Raw genomic sequence first — 17,752 nt, 5'->3', positions numbered from 1 at the left:
GGACACTTAGTGCCACTTTGCTCATTTGGCTGCTCTGCTATCTACCGCCAGGCCCTTGCCCTCTGGGCCTCAGTTATCTCATCTGTAAAATGAGGTTGTCCCACATACCCAGAGGCCCTTCCTGCCTGATTCATTCTGACACCTCCATCTCCATCGAATTAGTAATCCCGTTTATGATGTGACTTCAGAGCAGTCTAGGGCATCTTAACATGGGGTCCCTGGACCTCTTGGAGCTCCAGGAACTGCCTGGAATTATGAACGAAATTGTATATGAGTGTTTGCCTGCCCAGTGTGCATTTTTCCAGGGAAAGTGGCCCATATTATTAGCAGATTCTAATACCAAAAGTCTAAGAGCAATGGATTTTTCTAAACTTTCCTCGATCTAACCTCGATCTAAATTTTAAGGGGAATGGGTCGAGAGGGCTGAACCCCTTACCATGTAAAATTCTTCCCTTCACTGTGTTTAAAGTCCCCTCAGACTTCCCGCAGCTGCACCTGCTCTTGTGCCTCAGGCTTCCACCCTCGGGCCACACTGACCCATGGAGACCCCAGCCCCCAGTGCTTCGGATTAGCCCCTGCCTCTACGCTGAAGTTCCTATCTGCTGTCTTGTTATTCAGTCCTCACCCCCCATGTCCGTTTCCTGGAACAGCGGCGCCACGACTGGCCGGTCTTTCCTGAGGTAGGTGCAGTGACCAGGATGGCCAGTAGGGGTCGCAGGGTGGACAACCCTGTGGAGCATCCGACAGAATCCCACCACTCCGCTGGCCCCCTTAGCAGCCTGGGGGAGGGGGGGCGCGGGCAGGAAAGTGTGGCAGCAGTCAGGAGGCTAGTGTTCTGAGTCTGGATCATCCCCTTGGTAGGCCTCCGTTTTTCCATCTGTAAAGTGGAGGGAATTGACCTAGAACCCCAGATGGTTGCTAAGCAACCTTCCCGCTGGAACATCCTCTGGACCATTCTGATTGATGCTGGAGGGAGAGAGCTGTCTTGAACTCCCTTTAGCAGAAGCACTTGACCCAGCATCCTTAGGAAATGAAATAAAATGATTCCAGGGACCTTTCTCAGGCTTGACTGAGCAAACAGAGGCCATTGTCTTACAGCTTAAGGAGAAGCCTTACCTCTGGGACAAAGGAAGGTTCTAAATAGGGCTGCCCCAAGAGCTGCCTGGGGTGGTGAGGGAAATGGGGACTGCACTGGTGGCCTCCCAGGGTGGGCTGGGGCCTTGAGATGAGGGTTTATGCGGCCTGGGTGATGAGTGGTGGCCTCCTTGGGTACAGCTTCTGCCCATGTCTGGAGAAGGCCAGGCAGGCCCCATTGGAAATGGAGAAAGCTGTCCTTAGCAGCTGCAGCCTGGACCATCCCCCCCACTCAGCTTCCAGCTTGCCTGTCCCCATTCTTCTGAACCCTCCCTCTCCCTCAGCTCCAAATTCTGGGTCCAGAAACAGCTGGGTGAAGACCCAGGGATGAGGGAAGGCCCTGCAAGGATGCATGGGGGTGGGGCATGCCCAACCATCCATCGCTGGACCCCCTCCAGGGGGCCCATGAGGACCAAGCCCTCTTCGGTACACAAAGACCTTCTCCCTCTCCCACCCCCCAGTGGTTAAAGAACGAGACACAGGCGTGACAACGATACAGAACATTCTCTACAAAAGTTATAATGAGCCTGTGGGAGGGGTACTTTGTGTGGCAGTGGGAATCCCAGAGCCTGCCCCACCCCGGGAACTGGGAGAACAGGGAGGAGGCTGAGGCAGGACACAGACAGGGAACAGAAGAGAAAGGGCAGCACCTGGGGCTCTGAGAAAGTCAAGTCGGCACTTGGGGGCGGCCCCAGGCCCAGATGACAGGGCAAAGGACTGGCATGGGCTCAGGGTGGCAGCGACAGGCCACCAAGCCCTCTTTGTGGGAACGGAAACCGCTCCCCCGTCCCCCTCCCCCAGCACAGACACAGATGCAGAGGGAGGCCTGTGGCATTCTTTGGGTATCCCCTCATCTCCTGACCTAGCCAAGGGGGCCCAGGAAAGAGATGGGAGCTGCAGTGGTGCTCCTGGCGGGAGCGGGAGGGTCAGGGATGCGGGTCCGGGGCTGGCCTCCTCCCTGGTCTCACTGCCATCACAGAGCAGGGACACATACTGAGCTCCTGCTGACCTACCTACACAGAACCTCGCAGCTGCCCAGCCACCTCCAGACCCAGAGGGAAAGCCACCAGCCAGCCCCCAGCACAGACACACATGCACAGGGCCCTGGGGACCTGGGGACAGTCAGCAGCTTAGATTATCCACATCCCCAGTCTCTTCCATGTCCCAGGACTCGCCCAAACTAGGCTAGACACCCAGCTGAGGCTGTTGGCAGATGCCTTTCTCCAGCCCAGGACACGCCCACCAGGCCTCGGGGCCATAATACTGCAGATTATTGCTCTAGCACCTTGCATCTATTGGCCTGACCCTCTGGGGTCCCTGGAGGGGGACCAGGCTGGAGGCCTGAGCGTGAGGAGGGCAGAGTCAGGCCAGGCCCCACCACCAGGTGAGCTGGTAAGGGTGCCAGTCACCCCCACTTCATGCCAGCCTGGCGTTCCAACTCCCGGACATGGCCAATAGGTGAAGGAGAAGGGGGCTGGCTTGGGGCAGGAGTGGGGACCAAAGTCAGGGCATTTGGCTGAAGAGTCTAGCCAGGAACCTCCTCTCTGCGGCATGGGGGGGAGGGGAGGGAGCCAGCCCAAACTCTTCCCTTCACAAAAATGTAAGAAGTGAGCAAGTCTCCAGCCCGAGCACAGCAGGACCCTCAGAGGAGGGGTGGGGAGAGACAGTGGCCCCTGGGACAGGCCATGTCCCCTCCACACACACTCCCATCCAGTTCTAATGGGTATGTCGTCTATCCCCTGGGGCCCCAGGGGTCCCCTCCCCTTCCTCTGGAGCTGGCCTTCCAGGAATCCACATGTCCTTTAGGGCCATTCAGATGGGAGTGGCTCAAGGGCTCCTGGACCCCTTGCTGGTACCTCCAGGCTACACCTCCGTTGTGGAGTGTGGACAGGCTTTCAAGGGAGATGACCCACACGGTCTTTGCTCCTGGGGAGGGGCCGGGGGGGCTTCAGGGCTGGCGACCGTGAGGACCTCGTGGCCTCACGGTGGGTTGTGGCAACTCGCAATTCATTTGGTCTGGAGAGAGGAGCCCCCTGTTACCTGGAGAGAAAGACACAGAAACAGACTTCAGGTGAGGGCTTTCAAGACATCATTTTAAACCAAGACCAGCCATTTGGACGACTGACCCTCTCCTGGCAGGCCAACGGTCAGGGATGGGGACATTGGCCTAGGGGTTTCCTCCCCATCCCCGGAACTCTAAACCAGACTGCCTCCCCACACCCACCCCTGCCCAGCCATGCAGGGTAAAAGCCATAGACACCAAAAGGGGGCAGCAGCATTTGCTGGGCTTGTGGGATGCCCTGAGAAAGGGATCGGGGCAGGGACGGCCACCAGTGCGGTAGCAGACTTGAGCTCTCCCTGACAGCTTTTGAACGTGACAACTCTCCTTCCATGGGAGTCACCTAGTCCCCAGGCTCTAGAGCCACACAGACTGGGGATCAAGCAGCAGCAGGCCCTTGGGGTGAGCCGCTCAAACCCTCTGAGCCTCCACTTGCTCCCCTGGAAAATGGGGATGATACAGCCCCTGCACCCAGGAGCTGGGGAGGACTCAATTAAGGGACACATGCAGCGGTATCTCCAGCACCCAGTAGATGGGAGGGCTCAAAACATCCGGGTTCTGATTACTATGACTACTGGATCTCAACTGTCCTAAGACACCCATTTGGGGGCATTTTGATTATCTCCAAAGTCAAGGTGCATTTTACATTAGCTGTGATAAAAAGGCCTCCTCCCTTGTCATGAAACTGGCCGCTTCGTTTTCAGAATTGGGGGTAAACAAATTCAGTGGGACCTCTTGTAATGGATGGGGACTTAGATTTTATGAAATACGGTATTGACCCCCCCACCCCCACCCCCTGCCTCCACATTCCCGAAAAGGCAGATCCCACCCGCAAGGCCTTCTGACCCCTTTTCCCATCCCCCAAAGCCCAGGACACTCACAACTCTGTGTCCTCCAGAGCAGGCGGGCGTTCCAGCGCCTGCCTCCTCCTCCTCACGGCCCCCAGAATCTTCTTGCGGGGCCCCAGGGGGACGCTGATGCTGCGGAGGTCAAGGTCGGAGCACAGCATCAGCGCTTCGAGGTCAATCTTCTCCTGCCGCAGGAGGGAGGCGAAGTCGTCCATATGCAGAGAGGCCAGGAAGGTGTCCAGCGGGCTCGTCTCGGGCTCCAGGTCCTCATCCAGGCCCAGGTCCAGCTCGTCCCAGGGCAGCTCCTCCCCGCAGCTGCGGTCCTGCAGGCTGTTGGCACTGCCCAGGCTGTCGTCGTCCAGGCTGGGGGAGCTCTGCAGCCGGCCTCGCGGCGCGCCCCCGCCATCCAGCGCCGCGTCCTCGCGGCCCAGCCCGTGCAGCCCGCTGGTCAGGTAGTTCCGGCGGAACACCATGGTGCCCAGGCCGGGCCGCGTAAACAGGGAGTCGTGGCCTGAGTCGGTGCTGACCTCCGAGTGGGCAGGCTCGGCCGCCAGCGTGGCACGGGAGACGCTGTCCTCGTCCGAGAGGAACATGTCCCGGAGCGGGGAGCGGCCCCACTCCTTGGGGTTGGCGTAGGTGCCCTGGCGCACGAACATCACGTCGCTGCCCAGCTGCAGGCCCGAGAGCGAGCGCACGCTCTTGCGGCCGTCCTCGGAGATCTTGAAGGTGCCCTCGCCGCCCTGCTTGCGCCGCTCCAGCTTCCGCTGGATCTTGGCCTTGCCCCTGGCCGTGCCGTGCAGCGTGGCCTGCGAGTAGGGCGGGTGGCTGCCCAGCGCCAGGTGCTGCAGCCGGCGGCTCAGGGTGCTGGACGTGAGGCTGGAGAAGCTGAGCGTGTCCGACCGCTCGGCCAGCTCGCGCCGGTAGCGCCGCTCCATGCGCTCGTGGTGCTTGCGCTGCATCTTGGCGCACTCGCGGATGCGCCGCTCCGCCTCGCGGAAGGCCTTGTCCTTCAGCTTGCCCACCAGCTTGGGGTTGAGGCTGCTCTGCTTGGCCGCGATGGAGTCCAGGTAGCGCACGCACTCCATGTGGCCCTTCATGGCGGCCATGTCCAGCGGCGTGTGGTAGTCGTTGTCCAGGCACCAGATGTTGGCCCCGAAGGACACCAGGAAGGAGAGGCAGTGCAGGTGGCCATTGGAAGCCGCCAGGTGCAGGGGCGTGTTGCCCCAGATGTCGCACTTGTCTGGGTCACCCCTGCAGGGAGGACACGCGAGGAAGGGTGATGAACCAACACCATTTGGGGCGGGCAGGCGGCACTGGCTGCAGGTATAGGGAGCTCCCGGCCCGTGTGGGCCGCCCCACGGGCACACCGGCGGGACCCGAGGGCCCGAGATGTCTTCTCTGACTCGGGAGACACCAGGCAGACCTAGACAGAGCCCGGGGGGCGGGGGGAGTGGCCCCAGACTCGCAAGGGGCGGGGCGACCGAAAAGGCGGGGCCGGGGCGGGGCCTTCCCCAAGAGAACTGATGGCTGGGAATCTCAGGGGATAAATATTTGATGCCCAGAGAGACAGGAGTGAATTATTCATGGAGCCCAGTGGGGAGCTGGCCCAGAGAGGTGGTGGGCCAGGGCGAGTCTGGGTCTCTAGGCAGGCGTGGTGGTGAGTGTGGCTGCGGGTGCAGGGTGCCCACAAAAGAGGAGGAGAGGGTGATGGGTGCCGAGCCTGAGCCCTGGGTGAGTGTGTGTGAGAGTGTGTGCCTGGGCGTCGGCGGGCACGGCCACGTCTGCAGGGAGCAGGGCCAGGCCTGGCAAGGCTGCGTGTGAGAGCAGGTGTCGGGTCTTGGCCTGGGCTGGGAGGGGAGTGTGGGGGCAGCCAGGTCGGAAGGGGAGGAGGAGGTGAGTCTGCAACCTGGGCCCAGCAGCCCTCCCTTCCCGGGGCTGCCCCGTCTTTGGGAGCCCTGTCAGGCAGGCTGGCTCGGGCCTGCCCAGGGGACCCACCCAGCACCCTCCAATCCCCTCCGCCACCAGACCGTGCCCCCTTGGGCATGCTCCGGCTGGCTTCTCCAAGCGCTCCCCTCCCGCAGGGGCCTAGCTCACACTAATGAGGCCACGAGGCCACCCCGCAAGGCTGGAGGAAGAATCACCCCCTTGTCTCAACAGTTCCCCCCACACACACAACCCTCTCCACGCTTCTCCCACTGGTGCCAAGTCCTGCAGGACTTGGCATCTGGCCCATGCCCCATCCAACACCAACCCTTGCTTTCTGTAGGAGTTGGGGGACTTGGTGCACCGGGAAGCCACCGTTTTCCCCTCCTCCCATGGACCTCTCTGATGGGAGGAGCAGGACGGCAGGATCAGGATCGCTGTGTGCTCTCTTGGTGTGGGAAGGGGCCGGCCTTGGCTTCTTGGAACGCGGCTTAGCTGCCTGGTGTCAGGGGCTGCTCCCACCTGCTGCCCGCCTGAGGAGCGGGGCCTCGGAGGGAGGGCAAGGGGGCTCCCCAGCCACCACACCCCACGCACCACATGTTCAGGCCACAGGCCAGCATCGGGCACCAGGGCCAGCTGGGCCCCTTTTGTCTCCACCGTGATTTCCCAGGGCCTGAGATGCTCATAGTAACCCTCCTGGGGCATGTCTTCCACTCCTTTTCCCTGGCCAGGCTGCCCAGGTGTCCAGTTCAACCAGGTGACCTCTCCGTAGAAAACCGTGGAGGCTGGGGAAGTTGTCCACGGTGTCATTCAGCCCCGGGAGCCCACGTCAGCAGCCCTGGACCCCGAATTCCTTAATCGCTACCTTCAAACCACTTCCCTGGCTCTGACACCTGGACTCTATGCCCACTCTTCCCCCCAAACAACTCCTAAGGGGGGGAGAGGGAGGCCATCGTGGGGGAGGGGCACAGAGGGAGTTAATGAGGTGGCTGTGTGGAGTGACATTTGGTGCTGTGGACAGTGCCCATAAATCCCGAGAATGAGCTGGGAGAGAGCTGTGTGAGCCCTGGCCTGCAGGGAGGTGCAGCACCGGCTGGGGGGGGCGGGTGCCCTTTGGACCCCAGGCCCTCCCGAGTAAGGAGCCTGTCCTGCCACCACTTCTGCCCCTTCTCTCCCATCCCCACTCTCGCTTCCAGGTGTGACCCAACCCAGGAAATCTCTCCCACCTTCCCCTCACTCTGCAACCCCTCCCGCAATCGTGGGCCCCCAAATCCCAGTCGCTCCCCTCCTACTCCCACATCCAGGTCACCAGGGTCACATGCCTCAAGTTGTGCCCCCTCCCACCACCGCGAGGCTCCAAGCTTCCACCTTAGCGTCAGTAGAGAAGAGGGTGGCTCAGAGGACTGGGGGGAAGGTACCTTGGAGTCTTGGGGACTGCGTCTCAGGGTCTGGGAGGGGGCCCAGGACTCTCTTCTCCCTCCACCACCCCCTCCACCCCCGGGCTTAGGCAGGGCCCGAGTGGGCACTCACCCTCGGCTCACGATGAGACGCAGCGACTCCAGGTTGCCATGGTAGGCAGCCCAGAGGGTGGGAGTCATGCCATCCTCGTCGGGGGCGTTCAGCTCCTTCCTGGTGGCCTCTTTGAGGAGCTCCAGGTAGCCGTCCCGGGCCGCCCGGTGGTACTGGTCGTTCATGGCGCCTGACTTGGACGGGGAGGGCAGGGGGCACCAGGAAATGCCCCCCGCGGGGGAGGGCGGAGGGGTTAGGGCTGAGGCATGGGGTTGGAGGAGGGGGCCGGGCAGGGGCCGGGCCGCCAGCCCCCGCTGCCGCAGACGCAGGTTGCGGAGCGCCGGGAGCCGCCGCTACTCAGACATCTGAGCCGCTCGCCCCGGGAGGGAGGGGGGAGAAGGATCTCCCGCCGCCTGGGGAGCCGCCCCCGGGCGGCCCCTGGGTCCTAAACACCCTGCTCCCGAGCGCGCAGGAGTGACCCACGCGAGGCCCTGCCCTGTTCCAAAAGTGGTCACCTCAGCACCCCGTCCCATGAGGCCTAGTCTGCGGACAGTCCGGAGTCTGTCGTCACGGGAGCCCCCGCTCTGCGGCTCCCGATGTCTCCACCCGTCAAAGGGACGGGCCAAGGACTGGGGAGGGGTGTCCGAGGGCAGTCTGGATCGCTAGGACAGTGGGCCTAGGAGGGGTCTGAGGACTGACCCCCAGACGGCGAGAAGCACCCTGCGTCCCGGCTGCCACCACCGCCACTGCCCCCCCCCCCCCCCCACCGCGGGGTCGGGGAGCCGCGCTCCAGCAGGGGGCGCTGGAAGACTGGACGCGGACTCCGCGCCTCTGGCGAACTTGATACCCAAACCCGGCTGGCGGCTTCCAGCCGAGCAGAAGACTCCGGGGAGGGATAGAGGAAGTAGGAACTTCGACCACTGTGAGGGTGTCAGGGAAAGGGGCACTGGGGTCCCGATCTTGGGGCAGCAGCAGAGGGGCGCGAAGGTATAGGGTGCGCCGGGGCTGGGAGGGCGTCCGGGTGCCTGTGAGCCCTCGGGGCGTGTATCGAGCATCATCAGTGCTCGGGGCTCTGGGCGGCCGGGGTCGCGGAGCCCGAAGGTGCGGTGGGCGCCCGGGGCGGGGTGCCCTCTGGATGTCGCAGTGCGGGGCTGCGCCCGAGCCATGCCGCTCCGAGGTGACGGGACGGCGGGGCGGGGGAGGGGGGCGCCTCTTAACGGGTAAATATAAATCTTACCTTATCTGGCTCCCGCGCGCTCTTCCCTAAATTCAGCTCGGAGAAAAGATGGATCATGTGAGTGGGGCTGAGAGATTTATGGAGCTGAGCTCCCGCGGCTGTAAATCACCCTGCCCTCCCCGGTATAAAGCGCCCGTCCAGCCCGCTGTGGGAAAGAGGAGACGCTCGTCACCCCCTGACCCCCAGCTCAGCGCGGGCTCCCGGCCCAGCCAGGTGGGTGCCCGGACCAGACGGAAAACGGATTGGGGAGTGGGGAGTGGGGACTTAGGACGGGGTCCGACGGGGCTGTCCGCCGCCGCCTTTCTTTCCCTCTGCCCTCGAGCCAGAGACCCGAAGGGTCGCAGTGCCCCCGGGGTTGACCCGGGGTCCTGTTCGCTCCTCCTCCACAGTGACCCCCTCCAACCTCGTCCAGTCGCCCCTGCCATGTCCGAGGAGCTGGCCCAGGGACCCAAGGAGAGCCCGCCGGCGCCGAGGGCAGGCTCCCGCGAGGTGTGGAAGAAGGGCGGCCGCCTGCTGTCGGTGCTGCTGGCCGTGAACGTGCTGCTCCTTGCCTGCACGCTCATCAGCGGCGGCGCCTTCAACAAGGTAGCGGTGTACGACACGGACGTGTTCGCGCTGCTCACCACCATGATGCTGCTCGCCTCCCTCTGGACCCTCTTCTACCTCCTCCGGACCGTGCGCTGTCCCAACGCCGTCCCCTACCGGGACGCGCACGCCGGCCCCATCTGGCTTCGAGGTGCCAGGGGAGGTGGTGGGGGGAGGAAGTGGGAGGCAGGCGGGGAGCCAGAGGCTGGGACTCTCAGAGGAACTGTGGAGTCCGCGTCAAGGTAGGGGGCTGAGAAGTCCCTCCCCTCCGTCCCCCACACACGCACACACCCGGGGACTAGATGTGGCTGAGAATACCATGGGCTGCGGTTGTGAGAGAAGAGGAAGAGAAAGAATCTTGGAAGAAGAGTGAAGTGAGGGGTGGGAGGGGATTTCTCCACCCTTTCTAAAGATTGAAAGAGGGTGGTCATGGAAGAGCCTTTGCCACCCATTCATCTTTCCATCCATCCATTTATCCATCCATCCATCCGTCCCTCCATCGTCCAACCATCCACCCATCCAGCCAGCCATCTATCCATCCCCTCACCCATCCCATTCATCTGTCCCTTGATCCTCCCACCTGCCCCACTCATTCATTCATCCATCCACCCGACCATCCAACCCACCACCCATCTAGCCATCCATCATCAGATCTATAAACCGTTGCCTCTGACCCATCCCCCACCCCTCACTCCCAGGCGGGCTGGTGCTGTTTGGGATCTGCACTCTCGTCATGGATGTCTTCAAGACTGGCTACTACTCCAGTTTCTTTGAGTGCCAGTCAGCCATCAAGATCCTGCACCCTCTCACCCAGGCCGTGTTTGTCATCGTCCAGGTGGGTGGGAAGAGTATTCCTGAGTGTGGTGGAAGGAGCCAGCATCTGGCATGAGGTCAGGAGATCTCCACTCCTCTTCGACCCTGAGCAATCAAATAAGGTGGGGATAGGACTGTAGTGTGTATGATATGAGTCCATAAATCCGGAAGCACTCAGTAAAGAAGTAATATCCAAATGTGAGCTCCTACTTAGGGGTGTTGTGATTTCATTTCAACCTAAGCAGTGACAATATCAACATCTAGGATGTCTGGGTTGTGGCAGCTGCCATGTCTCCTAGAACCTGGCTTGCCCTCCCTGGGTGCCGGTAGAGGGCATCATTCTCAGCCCAGGATCCAGCTGTGGGCATGGCCTGTTTGGCCTCAGCTACTGCCCATATGTTCTTTATTTGTTCAGGAAATAGGGTTCAAACAAGTTCAAGTATATATATTTTTTTATTTGTTGCATAAATAACACTGAAAGTTCTCATGATTGAGCTGAGACAGGACTGGTCTTACATGGGACCAGATCAGGTAGATCTCAGCCCTGTATCATGACCAGAATGACCACATGTAGGGTTCCATCTCCTGAAACATCACCCCTGCTGTGCAGATTTCCACAGTTCAACATACTTATGACTTTGGTACTTATATAGTTTTACTCTTTTACATTTTATGGGTTTGAAGGGTACTTGGGTAAAATGAAATTGCAGATACCCCCACATCAACAAATACCATGACAAGGATTTATTGGCAACCAGGTGAGAGCAAGCATTTCAAGGAAACAAAGGACGGAGGTGGGGCAGGGGATGTTGACGCCCAAAATGCCAAGAGTTTACAGGTAACGGTTTGCAGACTCTGAAAGAACACGAGAACTATTTTATATAAACTGTTCCATAGAAAGAAAGAAAGCTCCCAACTCCTTTTGTAAAAACTTGGTAAGCTAGTATGGGTGGTTCTTGAGGTAGAGAGAACATTCTGCTGGGTTTGGACATGGGAACTCCAGAGTTTAGCCCATCTGCAGAGTGAGTGACCTCTCCCCCCCCGCCCCGCCCCCCCGCCGCTCTCTCTCAACAGACTTACTTTCTCTGGGTCTCCGCTAAGGACTGTATTCACGTCCACCTGGATCTGACCCGGTGAGTCCCTGCTCCACAGCTCAATGCCCATCTGGCATGAGAGATGAGGGCTTTCCAACCTGGGGCCTGGGGTCCACTTTCTGCCGCCTGGGTGTGGTTTCAACCAAGGCCCCTTTGCTTCACCAGCAAGATTTCCACCATTTTGTCCTGTGCTGTGTGTACTGTGTATATGTGTGTGCCTGTGTGTTTTGGTGGGATGGGTTGTGTGGTAAATTATATGTGCTTTCCTCTAGAAGAGGGAGCAGCAGTGGCCTGAGCCTCTGAACCCCTTCCCCGCCCCACGCCCTCTCTTGGGTAGCATCCTGGCCAGACTTAGAGTGCCTTCCAAACTCAACTTCTCTGTTCACACAGGGGCCTGACCGCTTTCTTGCTTCCCGGCATCATCTCCTAGTCTAGCTCCCCAGTTCTCCATCTGCCCCAGGGACCCACGATGGGCCAGACTCCCACTGGCCTCTTTGCTCCCCCTCTCCAAACAGGTGTGGTCTCATGTTCACCCTCACCACCAACCTGGCCATCTGGATGGCGGCCGTGGTGGACGAGTCCGTGCACCAGACTCACTCCTATGACAGTTCCCACAGCAACACCAGCCACCACCGCTTCGTTCCTGACCGTGAGTGTTCACTCCAGATTAACCCTGGTCTGGGACTTCTAGGCCTTGGGTTGGATGCTTGTGCACCAGGACAGTCAGTCTCCCTTGCCCTCCCAAGGGAGGAGAGCCTCCCCTCCTCCAGGCTCCATACAGGCGCAGGTGACACCTGAGGGAGGGTGTCAGGGGGCATCTTCTCATTCTGGAGGATGCGGCCTTGGCCCCATGGTTCAGGTCTCCATTCCACCAAAGACGTGGGCTCCAGAATGAAAAGGCAAGGGTGATCAAAGTGGAGAGAAGGGAAGGGAGGCAGAGTTGGCTTGATGGCAGAAGCATGGGCTAGAGCCTGTCAAGAAGAAGCTAGAAAGAATAATCACAACGACAATAGTGACATTTTACTGACTCTGTATGTCAGGTGCTGTGTCCTAGACACTTGGTCTTACTTAACCCTCACAACTTCCCAGTGAGATGGGCACTATTATTATTCCCATTTTACAGATACAGAAAGTAAGGCATAGAAGGTTAAATAGTTTACTCAAGGTCACAGAGCTTGAAATTGGAGAACTAGTGTTGAGATCCATCTTTGCTTTGAACCAATATGCTATACTGAGGAAAAATAGGGTCCATAGGCCCCCTGGTCCTAGTTCTCTCGACTTCTGCAGGGTCTCCCACCAACCAGGACCAGACTAGATGACTAGGTCCAACTGGACTTTGCCTGAACACACACACGCACACAGATGCGCACGCATGCACACACACACACACACACACACACACACACAGGATGGAAGGGTCCAGGAACGGAAAGCATAGAGGAGAGCCCAGCCCAGCAGGACTGATAAAGGGCCACCTTGCACATACAGAGAGTTCCTGAGGATGGTTTAAAACAACCCGAAGAGGTGGCCAACTTAACATACTGGGGCCCCAGGCGTGCAGAGAGGCGCATTAGAAAGGCATCTACCCAGGGGTTGGGAGGTAGGTCAATAGCTCTGCCCTCACAAGCCACACTTTACTTATGTGAGCCTCAGTTTCTGCACCTGCAAACCCAGCGGGCATAGTTCTGGGGATTGAAAGAGATGTTTGCCAAGATCCAAGGCATTCTATAAAGTGCACTCTGGACACTGCAATGTTCTTATAGATGGGCTGCAAACCAAAATGAGGGGAGGTCACAGGAGACTCCCGGGCAAAGCAGCTCACATTCTGGGCTGAGTCGGATGTTGGGGAGAGCTGCAAGGAAGCTTGAACTTTCGGGGTTCCCAGGAGGGCCACCATCTCTCAGGACCAGAATTCTCCTATGCTGGGGAGCCAGGGGTGATTACTAGCTGGGAAGGATTGGAAATGTTTGCCTAAAGGACACAGGGCAGTTCTGCAGTACAGATGTGTGTTCATCGAGCGCCAACTATTACTGTTTACTGACATCTCTGGCACATAGTAGGCGCTCAATAAATACCTGGTACAATGAATGAACATGCCAGGCCCAGTGCAGGTGTTTGGGATAAGGTAGTGAACATGTCCAACTGTGATTCCACCCTAACAAAAGTCACAGTCTAAAGGCGAGGCTCTTCAGGTGGGGTGCCTCCAGGAAGGCGGGAGGGCAGTCCAGCTCTGTGCCCCTCTCTCCACAGCGGAGCGTGCAGGCAGCTCGGTGGGAGGAGACTGTCCGTGCAACACAGCCATCTGCCAGATCTTCCAGCAGGGTTATTTCTACCTGTATCCCTTTAACATTGAGTACAGCCTCTTTGCTTCCACCATGCTGTATGTCATGTGGAAGAATGTGGGCAGGCTGCTGGCCTCCTCCACCCATGGCCACGGCCACACCCCGTCCCGGGTCAGCCTCTTCCGGGAGACCTTTTTCGCTGGCCCAATCCTGGGCCTGATGCTCTTTGTGGTGGGGCTGGCCGTCTTCATCATCTACGAGGTCCAAGTGAGTGGGGAGGGGGGCCGCACCCAGCAGGCCCTGGTCATCTATTACAGCTTCAACATCATCTGTCTGGGCCTCATGACCTTGGTCAGCCTGAGTGGCTCAGTCATCTACCGTTTTGATCGCCGGGCCATGGATCACCATAAGAACCCCACTCGAACCCTGGACGTGGCGCTGTTGATGGGTGCCGCCCTGGGTCAATACGCTATTTCCTACTACTCTATTGTAGCTGTGGTGGTGGGCGCACCCAGGGACCTACTCGGGGGGCTCAACCTAGCCCATGCTCTGCTCATGATTGCCCAGCACACCTTCCAGAATGTGTTCATCATCGAGAGCCTCCACCGGGGACCACCCGGGGTTGAGCCTCGTGATACCACCCCCAAGGAGCCCTGCCATGGCCTGACCTTTGCCAACCTGGATGCCCTCCACACCTTGCCTGCCTGCCCATCCACCCCCAGGCTGGTTGGTCCCAGCCCAGAGGGCGTTCAGGAAGCAGTGGCCGTCATCTTGGCCCCCAGGGGACACTGGAGACGCCGGTGCCTGAAGGACATTTCTCTGTTTCTCCTGCTTTGCAATGTCATCGTGAGTAACTGAGGGTCGGGGTTGGGTGGAGAGATGGGGATGGGCTGGGGGGAAGAGAAAGCCAAGGAAGGATGTTCTTCCAGGTTTATTCACTTGGCCTTCTCTGTCTTGCCCCCAGCCCACTCGAAAACACTAAAGCTCTCTAGGAGAAAAAGAGGTTCAGAGAGGGTCAGATGCAGCCCCCAGGCAAACAGCATCTCAGGGCAGAGAGGGAAAATGAAATCCCAGCCTTCTGGTGTCTAGGCTGCAGATGGAACTGGAAGGGCCCCGGGAAATGCTGGCATGGGGGCTGGGTGGAGGTGAGAGGGAGCTGTGATGTGGAGTGGGGGTGCCCTCACCCCTAGGTAGAAGGTGTGACTTCTCCTGGGAACTTGTGACCAGCCTGTTTCTCAGGATAATTGGAGCAGCATCAGGAAGTAGCAGAGACCAGCATAAGTGCGAGCAGTCTCAGCAGAGCGCAGCTGCGGGCTGGCCTGGAAGGGGGGGTGTTCACAACAGCGCCCCCTCCCTGCTAATTCAGCAAAACCCCTTACTAAGAGAAACTCCTGTGTTAGCAACAGACTCCACTCCAGGGCAAAAACACTCTCCATGAAGGCACACCCCGATCAGGAAATACCCCTCGTGTGGCTATAACCTAATAGAGAAATACTCCAGTATGGATCTAATCCCCAGGAAGGAAAGTTCTCATATGTAAACATGTACGCGTGTGAGCACATCCCACATAAAGAACACGTCTTCTGAAGCTTCATTCGATATAAAAATGGCCCTCTCAGCTGCAACCTCCAACAGAATAAGATCCCTAATATACAAACACCCTTAATGTGGGTCTATCCCGATGTTGGGCACATCTCCAGAGTGATTCCACACCAGTGCACGCTATGGAAAATATACCAACAGGCCTGCCTTGGGTGCATTCTTAGTGTGTCCCCACTGTGAATACTTCCCAACCAGCAGATAATCTGTTAAAGAAAAAAAAAGAAGAAGAAGAAGAAGGAAAAGAGTGATCACCAATCTTTGACCCTCCAGTAAAAGCAATAAGGCTCAAAACCTCCTTATATCTTGGGCCAACCTGGAAGCCCGCCCCCAGCCCGGCCCCGCCCTCACCTTCCGTCCCCAGGTCCCAACTGCAGGCTGAGAACCACCTTCTGGGAGGCTGTTTTTCTCCAGGTATCTGTTCCTGGGTCAACTCTAGGAACATCGTCTCCAACCCCTTCATTTCGCATGACCCAAAGAGGCTCAGAAAGGGGCTGTGTGTGTCCAAGGGCACAGTGAACTGGGGTTGAAGAGGGTGGGGCTGGCCCAGAAGCCGTCATTCTTTGCCTCATACCCCACACCCCAACCGTCTGAGCTCCAGCCAGAGAGGAAGCATGATTCCAGCTTTCACATCCTCCCAGACCTGGGAAAGGGGTGGAGCTGGAGAACAGAGATCATGGAGGGTGGTGGGGGGTACACTTCTGGGTGGATCCTGACATACCCCCTCCCCCGCCCTGAGCCTGTCTGGCTCCACCAACACCGGGCATACATCTCTCCAGGGCAGAGCTGCTGATTTAGCCATTTGTACCAAATTCTCACATCATCTATTTTCCCCACCTCCGCATCTCACAAATGAGCCATAATAACAGGGTAGATGTGATCACAGGGGGAGCCCCAGCCTGGGGGTGAGCAAATTCAGTTGGCTGCATTTCCTGAGCTGCTTAAGTGAGTGCCAGGTCCTACCCAAGACGCCAAAGGTCCCCACTCACCAACACCCAGCCCTTGCCGTCCAACAAACTGGAGGGCTGGGACCCCCATCTTGCCACACCCCTGCCCCAGCAAAGCCCACAGAAATGACCCTCGAGGCCAGCGGGGCCAGGTCCTGATGCGCCCCTCTCTCTGCACAGCTGTGGATCATGCCTGCCTTCGGAGCCCGTCCTCACTTCAGCAACACTGTGGAAGTGGACTTCTACGGCTACTCGCTCTGGGCAGCCATCGTCAACATCTGCCTGCCTTTCGGCATCTTCTACCGTATGCACGCTGTCTCCAGCCTGCTGGAGGTCTACGTGTTGTCTTGAAGCCCCCAAGAGAGACACGCACAGGGGTGGGGCTTGGCTTGTGTGTCTATTCAGAGACCCCCACCCCCCCAGGAGAGAACCCCAGGCTGGCAGTCACTGTGCCACATTACCACCCATTCCCCACTGGCCCCAGGGTAGAATTTTCACAAAAGTTATTTTTCCAGGATGAGTTTTTAAATCATAGTCAGGACATACCCACCCACCCCAGCAGGACCCTGGGGTATGGAGTGACCAGGGAAGGGAGACCTCTCCCCATAGTATCTAGGACCAGGCAAGATCTGCAAGTGTCCGTGGCTCTGGTGCCACCCCTAATCCCAGCCTTGTGGCCTGGCCGGGACTGCTGCCTGGAGCTGGAAACACCCGCAGTTTGCCCCTCCACCCCCCGCTTCTTGTCTCAGCTTCCCTGTCTGAGCTGATTGCCAGAGAGGCTCTTGTGGGTCAGAGCTGGAAGGAACCCTGGAGATTCTCAAGTCTCAAGCTTTTCAGTGGGTGAACCAAGTGTGAGTTATAGACTGGCTACAGACCAGTACCTGGGTGCCTGGGAGGGGCTGGACGGGGTACCCAGGCTGCCGTCTTCCTCTTCCCCTTATTCTCAAATGACAAATACATTTGTTTATGTGTTCCGTGAGCCATGAAAGGTTAGGAAGGACTGACCTGGTCAACTACCATTTTACAAAGAAAGTAACAGAGGCCCAGAGAGGCAAAGTGACTTGCCCAAGGTCACAGAGCCTTTCTGCTAAGCATAATGATTTTCAAACAGCAGAACTTCTTTTTCCTCAAATAAAATATTTCAGGAACCCAAGTTTATAACATAAACAGGGCTGTTCTAGTTTAAAAGGTGTCGGGGGACACAGAACCTTACAACAGGTCCTTCTCTTACCCACCACTCCGACTCCATGGGCTTCTAATCTAGGAAAGGCATAGGTAGATTTAGCAGCATGAGAACATGAGGAAGTCAGGCAGAGATTGAAGAGAAGACCCTGCCAGCTAGAAGAGGGGGAAGATTCGGTGTCCAGCCACAGCGAGGTGAAGGGGGACAGGCTAGAGGGGCCGAAGGGTCACTTCGGTGACCACTTCGGTGGACAGCGGTGGGGGCTGGGGTGTGGGGAGTGTGGGGGCAGCAGCACGTAGAACACAGGGAGCTTAAGAGGAAGCCGCGCCCGGACTCTGCCTGCAGAATGAGACGGGCAGGTCTCAGAGGCTGCAGGAGGAGTGAGGAGGGCCAGAGGGGGCGGCTGCCCCCCACCCCACCCGCCTCCTGTGGGTTGGAATGAGGTCTCTTCTGCCCCAAGTTCACGTTCGACTTAGGGAGACAGAGTGGAGTGGCGAGGTTGCTGCAAGACCGCACCCCTACCAGGTGCTGGGTGGGGT

At 58.6% G+C, this 17,752-nt stretch overlaps 2 protein-coding genes across 4 annotated transcripts; one reads left to right on the top strand and one right to left on the bottom strand.

Annotated features, from left to right (window-relative positions):
• Nucleotides 1-1,619: 1,619 nt before the first annotated feature.
• Nucleotides 1,620-9,211, bottom strand: USH1G (USH1 protein network component sans). Of its 3 annotated transcripts, XM_053892336.1 has the most exons (4): nt 8,711-9,125; nt 7,495-7,663; nt 4,075-5,292; nt 1,620-3,174 (listed from the first exon to the last, which is right to left on the bottom strand). In XM_053892336.1, the coding sequence occupies exons 2-4, from the start codon at nt 7,656-7,658 to the stop codon at nt 3,171-3,173; spliced, it is 1,386 nt and encodes a 461-aa protein (XP_053748311.1). In that variant the 5' UTR covers nt 7,659-7,663; nt 8,711-9,125; the 3' UTR covers nt 1,620-3,170. The 3 variants fall into 3 exon arrangements, with proteins under 3 accessions (XP_053748311.1, XP_053748310.1, XP_019321841.1); XM_053892335.1 differs by having other exon boundaries at nt 7,495-9,211; XM_019466296.2 differs by lacking the exon at nt 1,620-3,174 and having other exon boundaries at nt 4,071-5,292; nt 7,495-9,125.
• Nucleotides 9,134-17,197, top strand: OTOP2 (otopetrin 2). The gene is made up of 6 exons (XM_019466290.2): nt 9,134-9,446; nt 9,994-10,130; nt 11,183-11,241; nt 11,718-11,851; nt 13,453-14,330; nt 16,211-17,197. Exons 1-6 carry the CDS (start codon nt 9,134-9,136, stop codon nt 16,379-16,381), a joined length of 1,692 nt encoding a protein of 563 aa, XP_019321835.2. The 3' UTR covers nt 16,382-17,197.
• Nucleotides 17,198-17,752: the final 555 nt, after the last annotated feature.

The sequence above is a fragment of the Panthera pardus genome, unplaced genomic scaffold, assembly GCF_024362965.1.
Source record: "Panthera pardus isolate Hobbes unplaced genomic scaffold, ASM2436296v1 HiC_scaffold_3, whole genome shotgun sequence".
NCBI classification, from domain to species: Eukaryota; Metazoa; Chordata; class Mammalia; order Carnivora; family Felidae; genus Panthera; species Panthera pardus.
This window is presented reverse-complemented; position numbering and strand designations above follow the sequence as displayed.

Bases quoted from the DNA above. Each gene is read 5' to 3' on its own strand.
- USH1G (XM_053892335.1), bottom strand. From the start codon at position 7,658: ATGAACGACCAGTACCACCGGGCGGCCCGGGACGGCTACCTGGAGCTC. The intron at 5,293-7,494 runs GTGAGTGCCCAC...TCCTCCCTGCAG, and splicing joins CGTCTCATCGTGAGCCGAGG to GGGTGACCCAGACAAGTGCG.
- OTOP2 (XM_019466290.2), top strand. From the start codon at position 9,134: ATGTCCGAGGAGCTGGCCCAGGGACCCAAGGAGAGCCCGCCGGCGCCG. The intron at 11,852-13,452 runs GTGAGTGTTCAC...CTCTCTCCACAG, and splicing joins CCACCGCTTCGTTCCTGACC to CGGAGCGTGCAGGCAGCTCG. The intron at 14,331-16,210 runs GTGAGTAACTGA...CTCTCTGCACAG, and splicing joins TCCTGCTTTGCAATGTCATC to CTGTGGATCATGCCTGCCTT.